Source organism: Buteo buteo, chromosome 28 (genome assembly GCF_964188355.1).
Source record: "Buteo buteo chromosome 28, bButBut1.hap1.1, whole genome shotgun sequence".
Lineage (NCBI taxonomy): Eukaryota > Metazoa > Chordata > Aves > Accipitriformes > Accipitridae > Buteo > Buteo buteo.
In genome coordinates, this window is record NC_134198.1 from 6,645,101 (window position 1) to 6,665,847 (window position 20,747).

Below are 20,747 nucleotides of genomic sequence, written 5' to 3' on the forward strand. Positions count from 1 at the left end.
AATTTGGTGTGTATAATGAACCTTCCAGATGATTTATCTGTGCAATACTTTTCTTATCAATGAAACTTCACGATCTGCTGTCTTAAACTGTAGCTTCTTTATTATGCTATGTTTTGGTTTAATAAAATTTCATTTTTATTTTTAACAATAGAAGTAAACTGATGCAAACCTAACCTGACTGTGACTAGATCTCTGTCAGTAGGCAGAGAGGAAGGAGCAGTCAGAAATCTTATTGCTTATATGGAAAAGAGTGACTTGAGATGATTTTTCCTTTTCATATCGTAAACGAGATTTGAGAACCCCATATTCAAGTTCCTGTCCTCATATCCACCATTTCCACAGCCAGAGGCATTCTAGGTCAATGTGGTTATCTTAGAAAGATAAGTTTTTCGTGACTCTGTACAAGTCTAAGCTCCAGAGGCACCCTAGGCCCATGTGGTTATCTTAGAAAATGAAGCTCATCACCACACTATTCTATAATCTATGCCTAACCAGACACAATTGAGCCCTCAGGAGTTAACAGACTTTTCTAAGTGGCATAAAAAGCATCTCTCAGCAGAAAAAAACCACTGTGCACTGGACCATTCTGTTCACGTTCCTTGCATATATGAATTCAGGAAACAGTTTACAAGTATTTCTAGAAGTACTTCTGGAATGAGATAAGATAAGCCTGGGAAAAAATGCAAAAAATATTTGCAAAGGTTACTGAGACATTCTGAATGATATTTTAGGACAATATTTGCATTTTTTTTTTTTTTTTTTGCTTTTCAAATTTGTTTGTCTGAATAAATCTGTGTTCACACAAAAAGCTGTGCAAAATGAATTTTGGGTCTATTACTTGAAATTGTTCAGCTGCAAAGCAAATTCTGCTTTGGATTCAACAAAGTTCATAAACAATAGTTTACGAAAAGTGAGTCACTCAGAAAGTAACTCCAACAGAAAGTATTACACAGAGTAAACAGTAAACTCAGACTATCAAACAACAAATATGAATTATTTATCCAAATTGCTTAAATCCAAAGAAATGAAAAAAAGTATTAAAGAGAACATGCAGTTAAATTCTGTAATCCGGAACTGGTAAATGAAATCTACTACATACGACAGCACACTGCAGGAAGTAGGAAACACTGATAACCAAAGAGACATGGAGCTTAGGCTTGAATTTGAGATCTTTCAGTTTATGTGTGATAAAAGCTGAGCTCTTGTAGGAGGCTGATAGCATGGTAATTGCTGGTTTCACTTGTCTCTTTTGGGCCGAAAAAGGAGTGAGAAGTCTAATTCTTAGCACATGGGTCCCCAAACAGCCATTAGACATATAGCCTTAGCCTGAGGAAAAAAAAAAAAAAAAAGCCCTCAAAGGACAAAGCAATGAAATGTCTTTTTTTTTTTTTTCCTGAGAAGTGCTGGAATTCACCGAGTAGAGCAGAAGTAGAATTAAGTTAGCATCAATTCAGTTTTACTTCCAACTCAGTTAACTTCCAAAGATGGTGAGCAAGAGAATGACAAAATAGGACACAAAAAAAAAGGAAAAAAAAGTTCCTTTCTCTTTGCTCTCATCTTAGTCTCTCCTGTCTGCCTCTAGCAGACAAAACCTGTTATAACGCTTTGTACCTATAGCTTTCAGAATAAATCAACAGTTTAATTTATTATAATGATATAACTCTAAATTGTGCTCAGAATTCTAGCCATCAAGGAGAAGGTTCACAAATTCCTTCTAATTCCACAGCTATTTTACAAAGCTAAGCCACAACTGAGATGACCAAATTAAAAAAAAAAAAAAAAAAAAAAATCATAGTCATGCTAAAGAGTTTGATAACTTTTCTTACCAAATAGTTTTCTTTCAAACTCTGAAGCTGACTGGCAGGAAGTCTATGAATGCTACATATCAGCATCCCCCGAATCGGGACATGAAAGGCTGGGAGATATGGATGAAGCTACCTTAAGCTGATTTCCAATCAATAAGTACTCTGAATATTTTCCAGTCACAAAATTAAATGACAACACAATTAACCTCAGCTGGATTCTAACACATGTCCGAACTGCAGAATACTCTATCTGTATCCTCCTTTCCTACAGCCAATCTCTGCAACTTTATTTTTAACTCTACTGACAATGTCTCTTTTATGAAGAAATAGATGTTGTATTGCAGCAAGTGTCAGTGCCCCCATTAATATTGTCACATCAGACAGACGTCACTGAAATTTGATGATAATGATTTTGAACATAAAAAAAGGATATTTAATAAAGGCTGCAGGACAACAACTGTTGCTTTAAAAGTATGTTGTCCGATAGAGCCAAATAATTACCTGCATTTGTCTGGTACCTATTTGTAAAATCCATCTAACCCTGCAACATTCTTTCTATAACGTGCAGAATGGAAGCCTAATACTTCTAAACATTAAAGTATCAAACTAGTATTTGTAGCCTCTGGAACTAAGGATTTTTTCCAATGAAACAAATTCTGTTTCATGCTTCTTACCTAGCGTTATTTTTAAAAGAGAAAGCAATTAAAACCATGGTGAAAAATTCTTTGAGAGTGACTTTTGTAACAAAAATACGCTAGACTCAGTAGCGGCAAGATAGGAATGAGCCTGTTCCAAAACAATCTGCCTAAACTAATTACCAAACTAATGAAGGCTAATCATTTCAAACCTTAATAACAGCTTGAAAAATATGCTATTTCACAATTAAGCAAATGAAGCAGAAAGATTTTTTTCACTAGAATGTGCAGATTTATCTTACCATTAGATTTCAAGGATCACATTTGTATATAATCTACTATTTTATCTATACAGTAAAGCAGAATACATCAAAACAAACCTTCCCATTCACCAAAAATAGTTAGCGGGTTATAAGATTCTTTTACTTTCTGCAACAAGTTCAGAGAAGAGAAATGTTGCCTCTCTCTCCTTAACAGTTCTAGAAATTGAGTCCATATATAGGGAAGGAGTATTTGGGGGCATGAATAGCAGCCTTTCTGCTTTAACAGAATGGAATTCTTACTTCTCCGACACAGCCACAAAGGGGAGGTCCTATAGCAATTCCTGAAAGAATTAAAACCCTGAAAATGGCTTGGAAGACCAGAAAGACGAACAAATGAAACTCATCAAGACTCCTTCACCTTAACATCTCCTAGGTTATCAGTCTGGCAGGGACACAGTATTAAAATGAGATCATTCGGTCTAAGAAAAAACAACTAGGAGTGCTTATCAGCTCAGCATAGTTAATAGTTAACATTTTGATCTGCAAACATTAAGTGAGCATTGCCTATACCCAAAATGTCCTTGATACCATCTTACTTATTAGATCATCATCCTGGATAACCACGATAAGGAAAAGAACGCACAATCCTGCTGGAGATACATTTGAAAGATAAGTTAACTCTCAACAAAACAACAATCCATTTCAAAGTAGGAATTCCCTTGACAAAAAAGAGCTTGGTAATAGACCAAGTTACTAATAACACCACCTGCTCGATCTGTTGTGAAACCTTTTTGAACTGGCGCAGATCACTACATGACAATTTTCAAAGGAATACCAAGCTTTGCTTTATCTTCATCAATATGTAACTGCAGACTTCCATTTTTATTTCTTTCAAGCTAATGCTAGGTTTTTGTAACTAAACACCTGTGTCTCCACCTGCAGTACTGTTGTGGTTTAACCCCAGCCGGCAGCTCGGCCCCACGCAGCTGCTCATTCACTCCCCTCCAGTGGGATGGGGAAGAGAATCAGAAGGGTAAAAGTGAGAAAACTCGTGGGTTGAGATAAAGACAGTTGAGTAGGTAAAGCAAAAGCTGTGCACACAAGCAAAGCAGAACAAGGAATCCCCCGGGCAGGCAGGAGTTCAGCCATTCCCAGGACAGCAGGGCTCCATCACGCCCAACGGGGACTGGGGAAGACAAACGCCATCGCTCCCAACGTCCCCCCGTCCTTCTCCTTCCCCCAGCTCTATATGGGGAGCACGACGTCCTACGGGCTGGGATCTCCCTTGGGTCAGTCGGGGTCGGCTGTCCCGGCTGTGTCCCCCCCCAAGCCCTCGTGCCCCCCCAGGCTCCTCGCTGGTGGGGTGGGGTGGGGGGAGAAGCAGAACAGCCCTTGGCTCTGGGTGAGCACTGCTCAGTGGGGACGGAAACATCCCGGGGTTATCGACACGGTTTCCAGCACAAATCCAAAACAGAGCCCCATACCAGCTGCTATGAAGAAAATTAATTCTATCCAAGCCAAAACCAGCACAAGTAGATTCTCCATCTTTCATTAAAACGTTAGACTAGTGAGTATCCCTTTTCTGTGTCCATATGACTCCATAAACCACAAGGACATTAAAAGCGATTTAGACATCCTGACTGTAAAGAAAACTCATCTCAATAATTCTTCAGTATTTTGTTCCAAGGTAGGCTTTTATTAACTAACTGAAAACGTTTTAAATGTTTTAAAAGTTGACTCTTGAAGAATAATTATTTGTAGAAAAAGAGCAACTAAACAGCAAGTTTAGTTGTAACTTATCAATTATCATTCAATTCTAATGTTTAGCAGCAACATGGGAAATATAATAAAACTGAAACCCGATTTTCAAGCCAAACATTTTTATGGCCTTTAGGGTATTTTCCTTACTGCTTGTAATGCAAGTCGTGATCAATCCTAAAAGCCTGCTCCTGAAGGACTGCCAAACAAAGCTATTTCACCTCATAACTGCTGTAAGTTTCTGCTCATTACTTCTATAACTTTCAAATGCTACTTTGTCTTCCCCGGATGTGGCTCACATTATGGCTCACATTATCTCTCATGAATGACAGGAGACAGAAAAGAGAATTCTATCAATCACCTTCAGGGAAATGTTTTCAGGATTTTTCAAATTCTCAGCCACTCAGATGTGTTGCTTTGCCTATTCATTTAATTCCAGAATAATCTCAACCTCTAACCAACTGAAAGTTACCGGATGGATTCAAAATTGGACTTTCAGGAATACATCATGATCGTTCACCACAACCAGTAGTGGAAACTGAACCTGATTGGTAAGGGTTTGAAAATATAGGAGTTCGAACACTCACACTGTTCTGCACTCACTGTTCCAAATGATGAAAGTTCAACCTGGATTTACTTTCAAAAGTTGCAATTCCCACATACATTAGGATACCATGATAAGGACAGTTTAAAGCATACCAACACAAACTTAACAACTGGTATGGATTTTGAACTTCAAATGCCTTCCATGCTTTGTTTTCTTTGTATTAAGAACATTAAAGCAATTTCAGGTGACATTTCCATGCTCATTAACAAAGGACACAGAGTCATTTGCAAGGAGACAGACAGGTGGTTCATAATTTCCATCATTATAATATTGAACAAGGTGACAACTATTGCCTGAAGGAAGGATAATTATTCTATAAGAGAACTTAAACTATATATTCAGTTCACATTTATAAGAACTGGCAGAAAAAGCCACACACCAAAGCTAAATTGTCCTTGTTTACCTGTTTAAATTGTGGTTGACCAAATTAATCCTCAATGCACTTTTATTGGTATTGGTTTGTGTATTGCACCAGCTAACCCCATCAAGGGAATTGGGTATTTTCCTTCAAAAGTATCTGCACTACCTATTACACTCATTATTGCAAGAAAGTAGACCTACTTATATTTTTAGAGAAACACCTTGTCACCTGAATCTCTTTTTTGAGATGGTAGATCGAATGCTCTTGAGACGCTGTCTGCCTGGTTTTAACATACTAGCTGAGGAAGGACCAGTTAAGAGGTAATCAACCCTTCCAAATGTCAGAGAGTTGATATGTGTCCTCTGCTTTAAACTCTTCCATGGTATATGTGTACTTTTCTTCTCTGAACTATAGCAGCATGTATAGCTTTAAATAGTGCAAATTACATGGATGACTTCAAAGAAACTCAGGCAACTTTGGTATCCCAACTGCTTTTGTTTCTTGTGGAGAACAGTGGAAAATTCTAAAACCCTAAGAGCAATTTCTGAGGAGGTTATTGAAATATCCATATCCCTCAAAAAAAAAAAAAAAAAAAAAAAAGACATTCTACCCTTCTGTTTCTACTTCCTTCTATTACATTGTGGGATGTACTCTAGAACTTATGGTATGTATCCAGAAATCTTATTTTCTCCAAATGCTTCACAAGCATTTACATAGGACACAAAGTGTTCTTCCATTATGTTTGCCTGTTATGTTTTTCCATACATACTCCTAGTTCCTTTCCATACATGCTAGTATGTATTTTCCATTAGTTCTACTTAGTTTCCATACATACTGTAGCATTCGCTACATATCAAGGTGCCACGATTAGATCACTGGTCGGCCCGGACCAGGGAAAGAGACAGATAACACACACAGTGTGAGCGCCAACTTCCCCCTTTTATTGCGCAGTTAATTCCTTTTATACTAACAAGGGGAGGTGGGGTTACAGGTACATCACAAGGCTGCGACTAACCCTCTAACTTTCCGTGACAACGCGAGATCTTCCGAACGCCGACCCCTACACATACTCCTAGTTAACTGGGAAGAACAGTTTATTAGTTCAATGAAGACCAGCAGCAATATGATAGGACAATTTCTGAGAACACTTTTAAGAACTGGAATAACATTTTTGCAATTAAATCTTCATATGTCCCTTCTTAGTTGACATATTTCCTTAGAATTATCATGTGCATATATGGAGAGACGCAACTTCACATTTTTCAATATACATAACTACTTCTCATCTACCTGTAAATGATATATCACTGTACTTAATATTTGTACAAATAACTAACAACTATTTCTCCTCTGTTGTCAACAAATCTAAAATTGTTTTACAGAAGAAGCAACATTCTTGCTCCTAGTTTCCTTTCAGAAAATTTATCATCATTTTCCTCATACTAACTGACTTTGCCCTAACTCCAATTTATTTTACTGAACCTGAGTGACCAGAACCATAAATAGCATTTCATGAGAGTTCTTACCTGTAGCTGATTAATGAAACTCACGGGTTTTGGCATATGCTAGGTTCATATTTGCTGTTTCACAGGCATTCTCGTGCCAGTGGTCCTCCTATGAATAGGCAAGCATGCCATGTCTTTCTCCTCACTTCTGATATTCCCTCTGACATCTTCCAACTTTGAAGCAGAACTTACTACTAGACCCTGAAAGCATAATTTGTCATTTCACACTATTGAAATGTCACACTATTGAAACATCTATCTTTCTTTACTTATTTCAGTTGTTTTACTGCCAGAAAAGTGAACCATGCCATTGTCTGAAAGCAGAAAGGCTGAAGTCAGACTTAAAAATAAATGCCTTATAATAAAAAAGCAGGTTGCTTCGACTTAACATTATCACTATTACAAAATTATGCCTCGTCCATCTTTGGAAGGACAAACTGGAAGGACAATTTTCCCAATTTTCTCCCCCATCCCACTGGGGGGGGGGGGGGCAGTGAGTGAGCGGCTCCGTGGTGCTTAGTTGCTGCCTGGGGTTAAATCACGACAACCACTAACAGGATCTTTTCAGTATCTTAATTCAAACTTATCTTTTGTTCAGTTTGAAGAGCCATTGTCCCATAGCAAGATGCATTTCATTGCACAAATGTATTTGTGCATCTCTAACGTTCTTATAATAATATGTGAGATAGCGTTCCTACGTGTCTTTACATATGCACTTACAGCAGATATGTCTATCCATAGTCTTTGAATCATAAGTAGGAATTACAACAAAATTCAAGAGAAATTATGCTTGTCAAGGAAAATCTAGTGCTAGCTTTGAGTACAGTGATCACAATCTGGTTGATTGACTTGAATACTTGAACGGTAAATACTGGTCAAAATTCTCTGGTAGATCAGAACATTAATTTAACACTGCTGTCAGATTTGGCATCCGAAATGCAGAAAGGTAAAAGGCTGATAGATGCTGGAGAGCTAAGACAGAAATACAAAATCAAGATGTGGCTATATCATGTAAATTTCATAATCAAAATAATCCTGTTCAGGAACATGCTAATGAGCCAAATCATCTAACATTAAGGGATTGAGTAAATTTTTCACTTCAGAAAAAATAAAAAAAAATCTTTTAAAATAACAGGAAACACCAGAAGGATTGTACATTGGGAAAAAATGGAGTGGGGGAGATGGCTATGAAGCTATACATGCTGGAAAGGTAAAATAGCCTAAATAAATCTGCAATTTTGAAAGGAAAAGAAAACCACTTGAAAGAGGATTCAGTTACTGTTCCAGGAACCATAAGATTATTTAGCTGTAGTGCCACACATAGTAGAAGGGATACTGTACTTAAGTGTTGCTATTTCTTTATCTTGTATTTATGCTCTTTCTTCTGGTCTTCTTTTAAAAAGCAAATCATGAAAAGAAAACAAGATCAGCATTTTAATGTATTCACTTCTGGGGAAATAAGAAATGAACCATGATAATCCCATAGTGTGGATTAGAGCTGACGAATGGGTCATAAAAGCACAAGAAGCAATAATTTCAGTTCTAAAAATAACAGTAGTTTTGAAAAATCACATTAAAAAAAACCTTAACAAGTAATGTTATTAATGAGATGCTCAGCTGAGCAAAAACTGTAATTAAAACTAAATACAAACCAAAATACTTTCTGCAATCAGAAATCACAGTATCTCTATGAGCTGGTAATTTATGGGTATGCATAAATCACTCCACCTGATATAAAACACAGCAGAAAACAGAACTTTTATTTCCAAATCTTTACAATAATCTGTTTTATGCATTGTCAGTTTTTGCATCCTGAAATTCTTTTTTCATCAGTCCATTTCTCTACACTGCCTTGAGCAAGATTAAAAAAAAAAATATCCATTTCTGTTGAACAATAAACTGTAAACCTGGCTCCACAGGTGGCTCAGAATGAAAGTAATCACTCAATATATTCACAATTATAAAGTTAAAGCAATTCAGCCCATTTTGGTAGGAAAAGTCATGACATAGAAAATATTATCTCATCCACTACGGGCACCTCAAAAATTTTATTTTTTTTTTTTTGGTAAGGATTTTCTGCTTACTATAATGACAAGCAACAAGTTTTTTCCCTTCATGGATCTCAAACCACATTCCATGTAATATGTTATAAGTATACGTCAAGTACTGGCTGGGACTGTAGCAGGATGTTCCTGATATAACTGCATTCATTAAGCCCTTTTATATCTTTAGATTATTATAGTCAATAATCAAAACAGTGCACGCTGGAAATGATAATTTTATTTTTTTTAATTATTATAAGGGCATCTACCTTGATGTGACCATTTCCCAAAACAAATCATAAATATACCAAAAACTAAAAGGTGAATTCACTAAACATTAGGAGTCTGCCATTAAAGACTGACAATTTAAATTAATTTAGGTCTTTCAAGCCTAAATCTTGGTTATTGAAAAATTACAGAATAGAAATTGTAACTCTTAAAATTATCATGTTTATTATTATGCTAATTTTATTACACTGACCTTTTTCCCATGATAAATCAAAAAAAGATAAATTAATAAATTCCCAAGGCTGTGCTAAGTACGGCCACTGTCTTTCTCTGTATTACAACTACGTGAACACACCTAGTTCTATGTTTTAGGCATGTTTAATATTTACATTTTAAGAGCCACAAAGAAACAAACAAACAAAAAAAATCACAAAATGCAGATTTTGCCAATAGCTCTGCCGGATTTTGGCTAGGCTTTTTTACTCGTCAAATCTACTATAGACCCCCAGAACTGGTATGGTAGCTTTCTAGAAAATCAAGCCAAAACTGGTCTCACTCATCTTTAGTTCTGGCCATCTGCTTGAAGCATCTGGTAACTGGGTACATGCACCCACATCCAGAACGTGACTGCTCTCTTGCCAACTATGTGCCTAGGTAACTGCCAATATGGGCTTCTCCACTACTAACATGACAACTGTCAAAAAGAAGTTGAAAATGTACGAATAAATCTAAATTAAGCTAACACATTACTTTCCCAAGTTCCAGCAATAATTTTTTTGACATAATTGCTGGATAATGGCAATGATAAATAAGTCACTCACTCACACAGTGAAACCTTTCTATGGCTAAGAACTATAACAAGGATACCAAAGATCTAAGTAGTTTGAAAAGTTATTTTTAACATTTAATCCTTGCTATTTTCTCCCACAACTAGAAAATATGTATGTGCGGTTATTATTTAAGAAAAAATCAAAAGAAGTAATACTAGCAATAAGTTAAACTTTTAGATAAAAACATCAGCATTATAAATTCAATATCTGATCTAAGAAAAGAAATAAAGAAAGAAATCAGTTCAGATTCTTTTCAAAGTTTCCTTTACAATTAATTCAAGCGTATAAAATCATTAGATGTAGTCTAACTGCCACACATTAAAAGCAATGCAAGAGTATTTGGAATGCCATATTAGAAATTAGAACATAAATGACAGATTAGAACATAAATGGTAAAGAAATGTGCAACTTCCATTGAAATTCATCCTCTCGTAACGTAAAAATAATTTTCTAACATCTCCGCTCACTCAAAAAGAACACCTAAATATTATTTTGTGCACTTCATATTAGGAGAAGAAATTAAAAAAAAATGAGGTCACTAATTACCAAAATGTTTAATTCCTTTATCAAGTATCATCAAAAAAACTTTTTGTGTTCTTTTGCTATGACATTTCTGAAAAGGTCTGATGCATTCAATGGCTAGGCAGTGTGCGATTAAAAGTTAAAAGCACGTAAGAGAGAGACCTGCGGACAGAAAATCTAAAATCAAAGCTTGGAAAAGCAATCCAGGATCATAATTGTAAACTACTAGACTACAGTTAGAGAAAAAGAATAAGCCTGAGGATATTCAGAGATTGCCATAGTGCCTTCTTTTTTTTTCTTGCCCTGTCTGAATCATCAGTTGTCCCTCCTCTTCTATTTAAATGTTAAGCTCCATAGAGTAAAGCTGTCGGTTTTGTTTTGCAGCAAGTTAGCACACGAGATGGCGTGGTCCTTATCCACTACTACGGTTCCAATGCACAATGCTGCTGCTGCCACCAAATTAATAGTAACAAAATTATATAACAAAATTATATATTTCTCTTGAGTGCTGTGATTATGATTGACAAACACCTTCACATGCAGGTGGTCCCATAGTTATCTGCCATTCCATGGTCAGTCATGGTGATCCAGTTTAAAATAGGTTAGGAAACAAGTGCTATATCTTTTCCATCCTCCCATTTTAAAAAGAAGGTTTTACTAAATGCTCATTTAAGTCCATTGAAAAGTTATTCTAAAATAGCATATGCAATAAATTATGACCTACCATATTCTTTTGGCTTCCATTTTACTTTTTTGTTCTCATCACATCTATTTTAAATACTGTATTTTCAAAGCTTTACAATTTATTATATCGCAATGTTTTCCAAAATGTCGTAAGGCAATTTTTGATTGATACAAGAAATAGAACTACAGGAAGTTCTTAATGAATTGTACGTGGTGATAATTCATCCGATATCTGTCAAATTGCATTAAGATACAGTAAACAAGAGCACAAGGACCATAGACCAGACTCAATTAGTGAAAGAGGAAGGGTAAATCTCATGTCAATCTAGCTGATCATAATGTTTTTCTGTCTATCTTTATTTGTAGATTAAAGTAACCTCAAAGCACCTGATGTCCATGGATATAAAGAATTTTTAATGATGTATAAAACCTTGCCATTCTTATCTTGTAATGGTCTAAGTTGTGAGAATTTGTCCGGTTTTACAGTCATATTAAACATTTCAAGCTTGTGGCTTTCCGCCTGGCAAATTTATTCCAAGTAAGAAAAAAAACTGAAAAGGAATGTAAGAAGTTCACCAAATAAATATAAACACATATGCTGAAATAATTATTCAGACACTGCAAATTGTTTCTAGGGTTAAATACAAGTAGCTTTGCCATTTCCTTTACATCTTGCACTTAATGCTATTCAGGGCCAGCCTGAAGTTCTAAGAATCAATCATTAGGAAAAAAGTAAAGAAGATTTCCAAAATTAGTCAGTAACCCAACAGGAAGCCCTAGTCAAATTTTTCAAACATGTCCAGATATTTCAGATAGTCACTTTCGAGGTTTTCAACCTAAAACTCTAAAAATCCAACTGTCATCTGATACTGTCAGTTGCCCAAGTTGAACACCTCAGAACTGAGATTGTCAGAAACACACTAATTTCCAAAAATCCTCATTCATGTTTTAATGTGAGACTACATGTTAACTATATGTGAGACTATTAAACACTAAGAGCATATTACAGTGAACTGTTAATTTGTATTTGGAAAGAGAAACAGGATTCTGCATAAAACTCTTTGCTCCAGAGAGTGGAATGAAAGCAAGACTACATACGCTAGCAGAAATTCTTTCCATTTTTACAAAGCCTATATAGTTTCCAGCAACCGTATCGGACCAGCTAGTAGAGCTTACTTTTAAAATGTTTTATTTCAGGACTGATTCTGTTATGAAAATCTATTATATTACCTTTTTGTGCTTTAGCCTAAACTTGTACTCTTGCCTCAGTCACAAACTTTTGGTACATATTTCAACAAAAACAGCCCACTTACATTTTTATAGAGGGGAAAAAAAACCCCCAGATTTTTGTGCTGATTCTTGAAATATGTCAAATAAAAAAGTTTTTGCATCTTTTTATCAATCGTACTGTAATAAAAAATTCCCCAAGGAAACATTTTTTATTTTATTTTGATCATAAACAAGGAGAAATTGCCTTACAAAATTATCAGAAAGATACTAAATGTTCAAACTTAAGTATGTATATATTTCCATAACTAACAACACCCCCTCCTCCCCAGCCCCCAAGTGGTGTAACTACAATCCAGTGAGGTATGAAATGTCTCTTGCCCAGTTTTTGGTTAGTGACATTTCCAGATTTCTGTCCATAGAACTGCTCAAAGTGGTTATAATGACAAGAATTGAGAAGTGGCTCTTTCAGTTGATGTGTTTGAAAGGTAGCTTTGTATGAACAGCTGTGTTTTCAAAATGCTTGCCACCTCTAAATTGGTCCTTGTGAAGTGAACTGTTTGCCTTATTGCCAGCAGGGCACATTGCAGTGTAGCTGCTGCATTTTTAGTTTTTATCACTGTCTCTCTAACTGCTGAAGTGGAAAAGAAAGATTGCCAAAACCTGACGTGTTTCTTTTCCTTTCTGCCCACTCTGACTTGGTTCTTAGCTGTCTGTTGCTTCAGTGATGAGAAACGTTGCTCAGTTTATTCATTCACTGAATGTCTTTTCCAGCTCAGATAATGGTGATACCCTCTTGTAAACCAAGGCTCCAGCTGTCAATAGCAGTAAATGAAAGAAACCTAATTAAGATGTACCAATCATTGTCTACACAAGAGATTATTAGGCTGCAAAAAGTCACACACATCAGGGTGCATTTTTCTAAGAGCAAGAGGTAATACCTTAAAAGCAAGAGGCACACCATATTTAGTAAGACAGTAAGTATGGATTGCAACAGAGATGGACTTCCAGAAGAAATTAAGTAATCTGTCCACAAAGATTTAAACAGTTTTAGGACAGAAGTTCTAGTACAGGAAAAAAAAAGTACTGAATATGATTACTAATAAGCAATACTAATTTTTTAGAGGCAGACTCTATTTAGACTTCTTAATTGCAGACATTAGGAAGCAAACCATATCATTTTATCTGTATGAGGAAATATATGTACAATCAAAAGTGCACACAAAGATTTATAAATCCGGCTGGGGAAAGAATTACATCAAAGACTCTGAAACTATGATGCACAGCTCCTGCTGCTGCTTGTGCGAAAACACTTATCCCACAGCTCAGCTTACTGGTGCTAAGTTGCTGCTGAGCCTCATCTCTACAAGCTTTTCTATTGGGCACCATAGTAGGTCCAAGTTTTAAGAGTCGCTTGCATCACACCAAAAATCTTGAGAGGTCACCAAAACCCTCTAACAAAAGAGCTATAGTAACAATAGTATTTTTGCTTAACAGATAATGATGACATAATTGCATTATCTGAAATAACTTTTTTTTTAAAGAAAATACCTACTTTTGCACAGAAACCTGTGTAAGTAAATCTCAGATACTTTAAATAGTACTCAAAGGAACAGGACAAATAACCTTCAGGTTCTCTTTGACCTTCTTATTTGTACCTTTAAAACCGGACATGTGAAATGCAAAACTTCCACATAAAACTCCAGATGGTACAAAGCACTTAGCTTTAAAGCACTGGAACCCATTAATAAAAATTCTGAAAATCACTGTTAGTAAGATTATTTCAATTTAATCTTTATTTAGTGTATATATTTTCTGTTATCAGTACATTAATGAAGAAAGGAAATCAATGCATTCCCAAAGTTCAAAGTATCACAAAGTTCAATGCTTATTTTCCAATACAAACATTTATCTCTGTGATGCTACATTCTTCAAGGAAATTGAACTTCAATTACAGTTTATAGTGTTGAGTGCAAGTTATCAATTTACTTGAGGTTTATTTTGTTACAGCAAACTGCAGCTCACTTCTCAGTTCAAAATGGTTTGTACGCATCTCAAGGTTAGAAATTAATTACATAAACACAGACACACACACATAATCAATACAACCAGTTGGCATAAGCAAAGTCATACTGCATAACTTGAATCTGAGTTTTGATCTCTTCAAGTGGGACCAGAAAATTTGACATCAGCAATCCACATTTTCTTACCTCCTTTGTCAACACTGTATCTCAGAGGCACACAATAATATACTATTATAAACAAAAAGACCAATAAAAATGTTTTGCCACTCAAATGATTCTATACAATTTTTGCTGTGCATTTCACTACTTCAACTTTTTTGTGTACTATGTCATATTGTGTGTACTACAGTCATATGATTTAGTTTTAGATTGTCCTACGAGGAGCAGGGAGTTGGACTCGATGAGCCTTATGGGTTCCTTCCAACTTGAGATATTCTATGATCTCATAAGCCACCATGGATGTCCATACTACTCCAGAAACATTCTTTTATTCCACACCTTGAATGACAGTTAATACCAAATAATTTTAATGTAAAACACTATGGAGATATGCCATTATCTAAACCAAAAATCTTTATGCAGTGAAACAATGTATTTTGGAATGATGACTCTGCAGGCTGGGAGAGAGTGTGAAAGTTATTCTACAATCTGTTGTTAAAGGCACTCAACCCCAGTGAATATTTTACACAAGGCAGAAGCATTTTAACTGGAAAAATAAGAAAGATTTATGCTAGAACACCCTATGAGCTTGAGCTGGTGGCTCATTAGCTGGAGCATTCACCAGAAAAAGACAACAGATTAAATCATAAAGAAGAATTTCAACCTGGATCTCTCACCTCTTCTTTTTTGCTGCCTTTTGCGGAAAGCCCACTCTAATATATATGACATGAAAATGTCCACTGGTGCCCTTGTTTTTGGCTTGAGAATCCCACAGAAGCTGATGCATAAACTCAAGAGGAGTATAAACTCGAGTCCAGGAGGATGTTGGCTTTATGTACATGAAAATGTAGTAGTTTACATGCTTTAACTGGTAGAGCCTTTCAGGTACCTGGGACACATATGAAAAGTCCATCTTGGTCCACATCCTATCTTTCACAGTGGCCAACAGCAAATGTCCAGGGAGGAGCAGAAAAGCAGGTCAGCTATGTAGTTATGCTTCCCCAGAATACGTTCCCAGTACCTCTACTGAGCAGAAGTCCCCGAACATCTTAGTGGGATCAAAATGCTGAGATTAGGTATCTGCAGTAGCAGTCTGTTGAATCTTAATTAGTTTACTATTCAGGTAAGATTTCCAATGGCCTTTCAATTATTAGAAGCTTACATTTTGTATTTGCCACGCTAACAGATTCATTTTTATTATACTATCCAAATAAAATTCCAGAAATCAATGGGACGTGCTTTTGAATGCATCAAGAACATAACTCAAAAAATTCCCCCCGCCCGTAGCCATCCTCTTTTCTACCTACATAGTAAATTACATCTGTGCATTTGGCACAGAATGATTTCTACCAAGATCTTTAATAAATGGGACAGTACTCCATATTAGGTGTACCACTCTGCCTCCTGGTGGCAAAATCAAGAGCTATAGGCATTAACTGTCCAATGCAAACCTCTATTTTTCTGCAAGCCTCAAGTTCATCTCAATTCTCAGACAAAGGAACAGATTACATTTTTATGATTTCAGTCAGTATGTCTTTGCATTTCAGTATAAACTGGGGCCATTTGCATAAAAACATATTATTAATCCTCAAAACAGCAGAATGTTTTCTGTATGTTTATCTCACACATTGTCTGTTCACTTTATTAATACACTTACATGTTAAAATAAAATATTAAATGCCCTTAAGCATATATAACACAAACAGTAGCCTCAAAGACTTGTCAAATGGATTTCATATAGGCCCAAAGCTCATGTCACTCAACATGGTCCAACATCTTTCCTCTGAGCTAATACAGAATGTCTATGTGGTCAATATGTCCAATCCTCCTGGGCCTGGAAAGGAAACCTAAAATCCAAATGCTTGACACTTGACTTTTGCAATTCTGTCTATCTATACCAGCAACACCTCAAAAGTTATTTATCAATGTCAATGAAGCATTGATCTTATCTTACAGTTCTTAAACAATGTCACCATGAATTTTAACACTAGAGGCAAGGGGAGAAAGGGCATAAATGTGTACCATATGACAGTCTTCTGAGACAAAGTCTGGTTAAAGTTAGTGTGAAGTCTCCATTCTGAAGTAAATGCAGCAGTTAATGTGTACTACTTCATACATGAAAACACAGAAGCTTTTGAATTATATGGCTTGGAACACAATGTACAGTCAAAGTAGGATTATTTTTTTTTTCTCCACAAAAAGCAAGTACACACAAAAAATCTGGAGAGGACACAGTAGATTCAAGATGCTAAGGTTTCAGCCTTTAGTATAATTTGGGACATGAAGACAACCTGCTGCTTCATAGCAAAATTCAGACTCTTGCAGAGCTACAGACCAAAGAACTAATTGCTAGTATAGATTTTTTTTTCCTTCTTATCACTCTAAGGACACTTTTCTGTTATTATTATTCCTTGCAATTGAAGTTATTGAAGCCAAAATAAGCAAGCCAGTAATTAGGCTGAATTTGCCAAGATGATAAGCTATTTATTATGAGGTATATATTTCCTTCTAATTATCGCTTTAAAGAAAAAAACAAGTTTTCTTCCTCAACAGCAGCTACAAAAAGAACTAGAAAATGATAAAACCTGCGAATTATCAGTTTTGTATATTTCTGTATAAATATCTCACAGGCTTGCCTAAGAATGTCATCATTAGGAATGTGTATTAATCCAACCGTTCCGTTTTCCTTTGATTACACATAAATTATGTTCTTTTTATTTATAAACTTCATGTTCAAAAGTTAAATATTCATGCTCTGTAGGATTTTGCTCAGTGCTTACATTTTCAAAGCCAAGAGAACTCAGTCTGCTTCTAGTGATAACTGAGAGAAAAAAAATATTTTAAAGGAGCATAAAATATGTAAAAAAATCTCACTGATATATTTTGCTTAATACTTTGTGGATCTTCATCTTTCTGTAGAGCAATGCTCCACTGGATGTATGACAAGCTACAAGTCTGAAGATATATTACTATATTAACTTCATTTATGCTATCTAGATACCACTACAATACTCTAGGCACCACAGTCATTTTCTTTTCTTACTTGCAATAATTAACATTAGAGAGCAAAAGATGGCTAAATTAATTTATAACTTTATAGTTTCTTATACTAATTATTTCCTCTTCTTATATTTTAGGTCATCCTGTCATTCCTGCAAACACTAATCAATCATGGGATTTGAAGTTAATACTACTAAATAAATGAATTGCTTAATCTCCTATGACCATCTATACATACTTCATCTTCACAAAGCTTATCAATTTTATGTCATCAAGGACAGAGTGACCTTCATTTCCACAAAATGCCTCTTACTACTGGACAAGTTGGTTACAAATTTATCACTTATCCTCAGGAAGAAAGTCCTTCGCGATCATCATTTGACAAATGCAAGTGTGTGTTTTATCAATTGACCGGGTCATACTGAATTCCAAAACCATAATTGTGGAATACTAAAGGGTCTGTTACTTTTCTGAACATTTGAGCTAAGATGAAGGACATGCAACTCAAAATTAATTTTCTACTTGGCCTAGTTATCACTGCACTAGTACAAGCTGTAGAAAAAAAAGCAGACTGCCCAGAGTCATGTATATGTGAGATCAGACCATGGTTCACACCCAGGTCTGTGTATATGGAGGCTCCAACAGTGGACTGTAATGATTTAGGCCTTTTAAATTTTCCAGCCAGACTGCCTGCCGACACACAAGTTCTACTTCTACAGACTAATAATATTGCAAAAATTGAACATTCAGTAGACTTCCCAGTAAATTTAACTGGTCTAGATTTATCTCAGAACAATTTGTCCTCAGTGACCAGTATTAATCTTAGAAAGATACCACAGTTGCTTTCAGTATACCTTGAAGAAAACAAACTTACTGAACTCCCTGAAGAATGTCTCTCTGGACTCTACAATTTACAGGAGCTTTATATTAATCATAATCTGCTTTCTGTGATTGCACCAGGAGCTTTCATAGGCCTCAGTAATCTTCTCAGACTTCATCTTAATTCAAATGGTCTGCAAATGATCAACAGGAAGTGGTTTGAAGCTACTCCTAATCTTGAAATTCTCATGATTGGAGAAAACCCAATAATCAGAATTGAAGATATGAACTTTAAGCCTCTTATCAATCTGCGCAGCCTAGTTTTAGCAGGCATAAATCTCACTGAAATACCAGATAATGCTTTGGTTGGGCTTGACAATTTAGAAAGCATCTCCTTTTATGACAACAGATTTGTAAGAGTGCCCCACATTGCTCTCCAAAAGGCTGCAAATCTTAAATTTCTGGATCTAAATAAGAATCCCATTAACAGAATACGACGAGGAGATTTTAGCAATATGCTGCACCTAAAAGAGTTAGGAATTAATAACATGCCTGAACTGATTTCTATAGATAGTCTTGCTGTTGATAATTTACCAGATTTAAGAAAAATAGAAGCTACCAATAACCCCAGATTATCATACATTCATCCAAACGCATTCTACAGACTTCCCAAGCTGGAGTCGCTCATGCTCAACAGCAACGCGCTGAGTGCCCTGTACCGCAGTACCATAGAATCCTTGCCTAACCTCAAAGAAGTTAGTATACACAGCAATCCCATTAGATGTGATTGTGTCATCCGTTGGATTAACATGAATAAAACAAACATTCGCTTCATGGAGCCAGAGTCTCTGTTTTGTGTAGACCCTCCTGAGTTCCAAGGCCAGAACGTGCGACAGATACACTTCCGGGAAATGATGGAGATCTGTCTCCCCCTGATAGCTCCGGAAAGTTTTCCATCTACTCTGGACTTAAAAACTGGCAGCCATATTTCCTTACACTGCAGAGCAACGGCAGAACCAGAACCTGAAATCTACTGGATAACACCATCAGGGCACAAACTTTTGCCTAATACTATTTCCAATAAATACTACATTCATTCCGAAGGAACATTAGACATAAGTGATGTAACACAAAAAGAAAGCGGCTTATATACATGTATAGCAACGAATTTAGTTGGGGCAGACCTAAAGTCAGTCATGATTAAAGTGGACGGCTCTTTTCCTCAGGACAGCAATGGATCTTTGAATATTAAAATAAAAGATATAAAATCTAATTCTGTTTTGGTTTCATGGAAAGCAAGTTCTAAAATTCTGAAGTCCAGTGTTAGATGGACAGCATTTCTGAAAGCTGAAAACTCTCAGGCTGCACAGAGCGCTAGAATACCATCTGATATAAAGGTATATAATCTTACACATCTAAATCCATCAACCGAATACAAAATTTGTATAGATATTCCCACTATCTATTCACAGAATAAGAAACAATGTGTCAACGTAACCACAAAAGGACTGGACTTGGCAGTGAAAGGCTATGAAAAAACCAACATAATAGGATTCCTTGCCTGCCTTGGTGCTCTTTTGGGAATCATCTCTGTGATATATCTCTACAGCTGCCTCTCACGAGAGATGAACTATGACGTTGGACACAGCTATCTAAAGAATTACCTGAAGAAACAATCCTTTTCACTCAATGAGCTTTATCCTCCTCTAATCAGTCTTTGGGACATGGGCAAAGAAAAAAGCACAGCAATGGAAGTAAAAGCAACTGTTATAGGTGTGCCAACCAATATGTCATAAATATGTCATTATATCACTTAATTTCTGAAATAAAAAGCACATGACTGCATTTGTGCTAAATAAAAAGGCAACAAGAAAAAGTATTTCTTTTAGGAACTAGAAGCCTGGACTTTGCTGCTGCCGACAAATGGGAATATATACTGACTCAGCATAAGAGAAGAATTTTAACTAACTGGCTTCTAAAGGTATTCTACCAACCAAATACAATTAACTTCATTTTCTAGAACTTTCATGGGACTTTTAAGTCTGGAATACAGTGCAAGTAGCCAAGAACATTTTCTGTATTTTTTTTTTAATTATTATATAAAAGTAGTGGAACTGAGCAATACCTCCTCCTGTGCTGTATTACACACACTAGCCACGAGTTTTTGCAGTGAACAGATATACTAGGATTGACACATGGTGTAATGAAATGGACAAATTCTGTAGAGTAGACACAGTGAGTATGTGAATTTTTTTTATGAGGAAAATACATTTTTGAT

General features: G+C 35.9%; 2 protein-coding genes across 6 annotated transcripts in view; one reads left to right on the forward strand and one right to left on the reverse strand.

The window, feature by feature from the left end:
* IMMP2L (inner mitochondrial membrane peptidase subunit 2) overlaps positions 1-20,747 on the reverse strand; it is a 466,489-nt gene that overhangs the window by 250,695 nt on the left and 195,047 nt on the right. The window lies entirely within an intron of this gene.
* Positions 18,139-20,265, forward strand: LRRN3 (leucine rich repeat neuronal 3). The gene has a single exon (XM_075059102.1). The coding sequence runs from the start codon at positions 18,139-18,141 to the stop codon at positions 20,263-20,265; it is 2,127 nt and encodes a 708-aa protein (XP_074915203.1).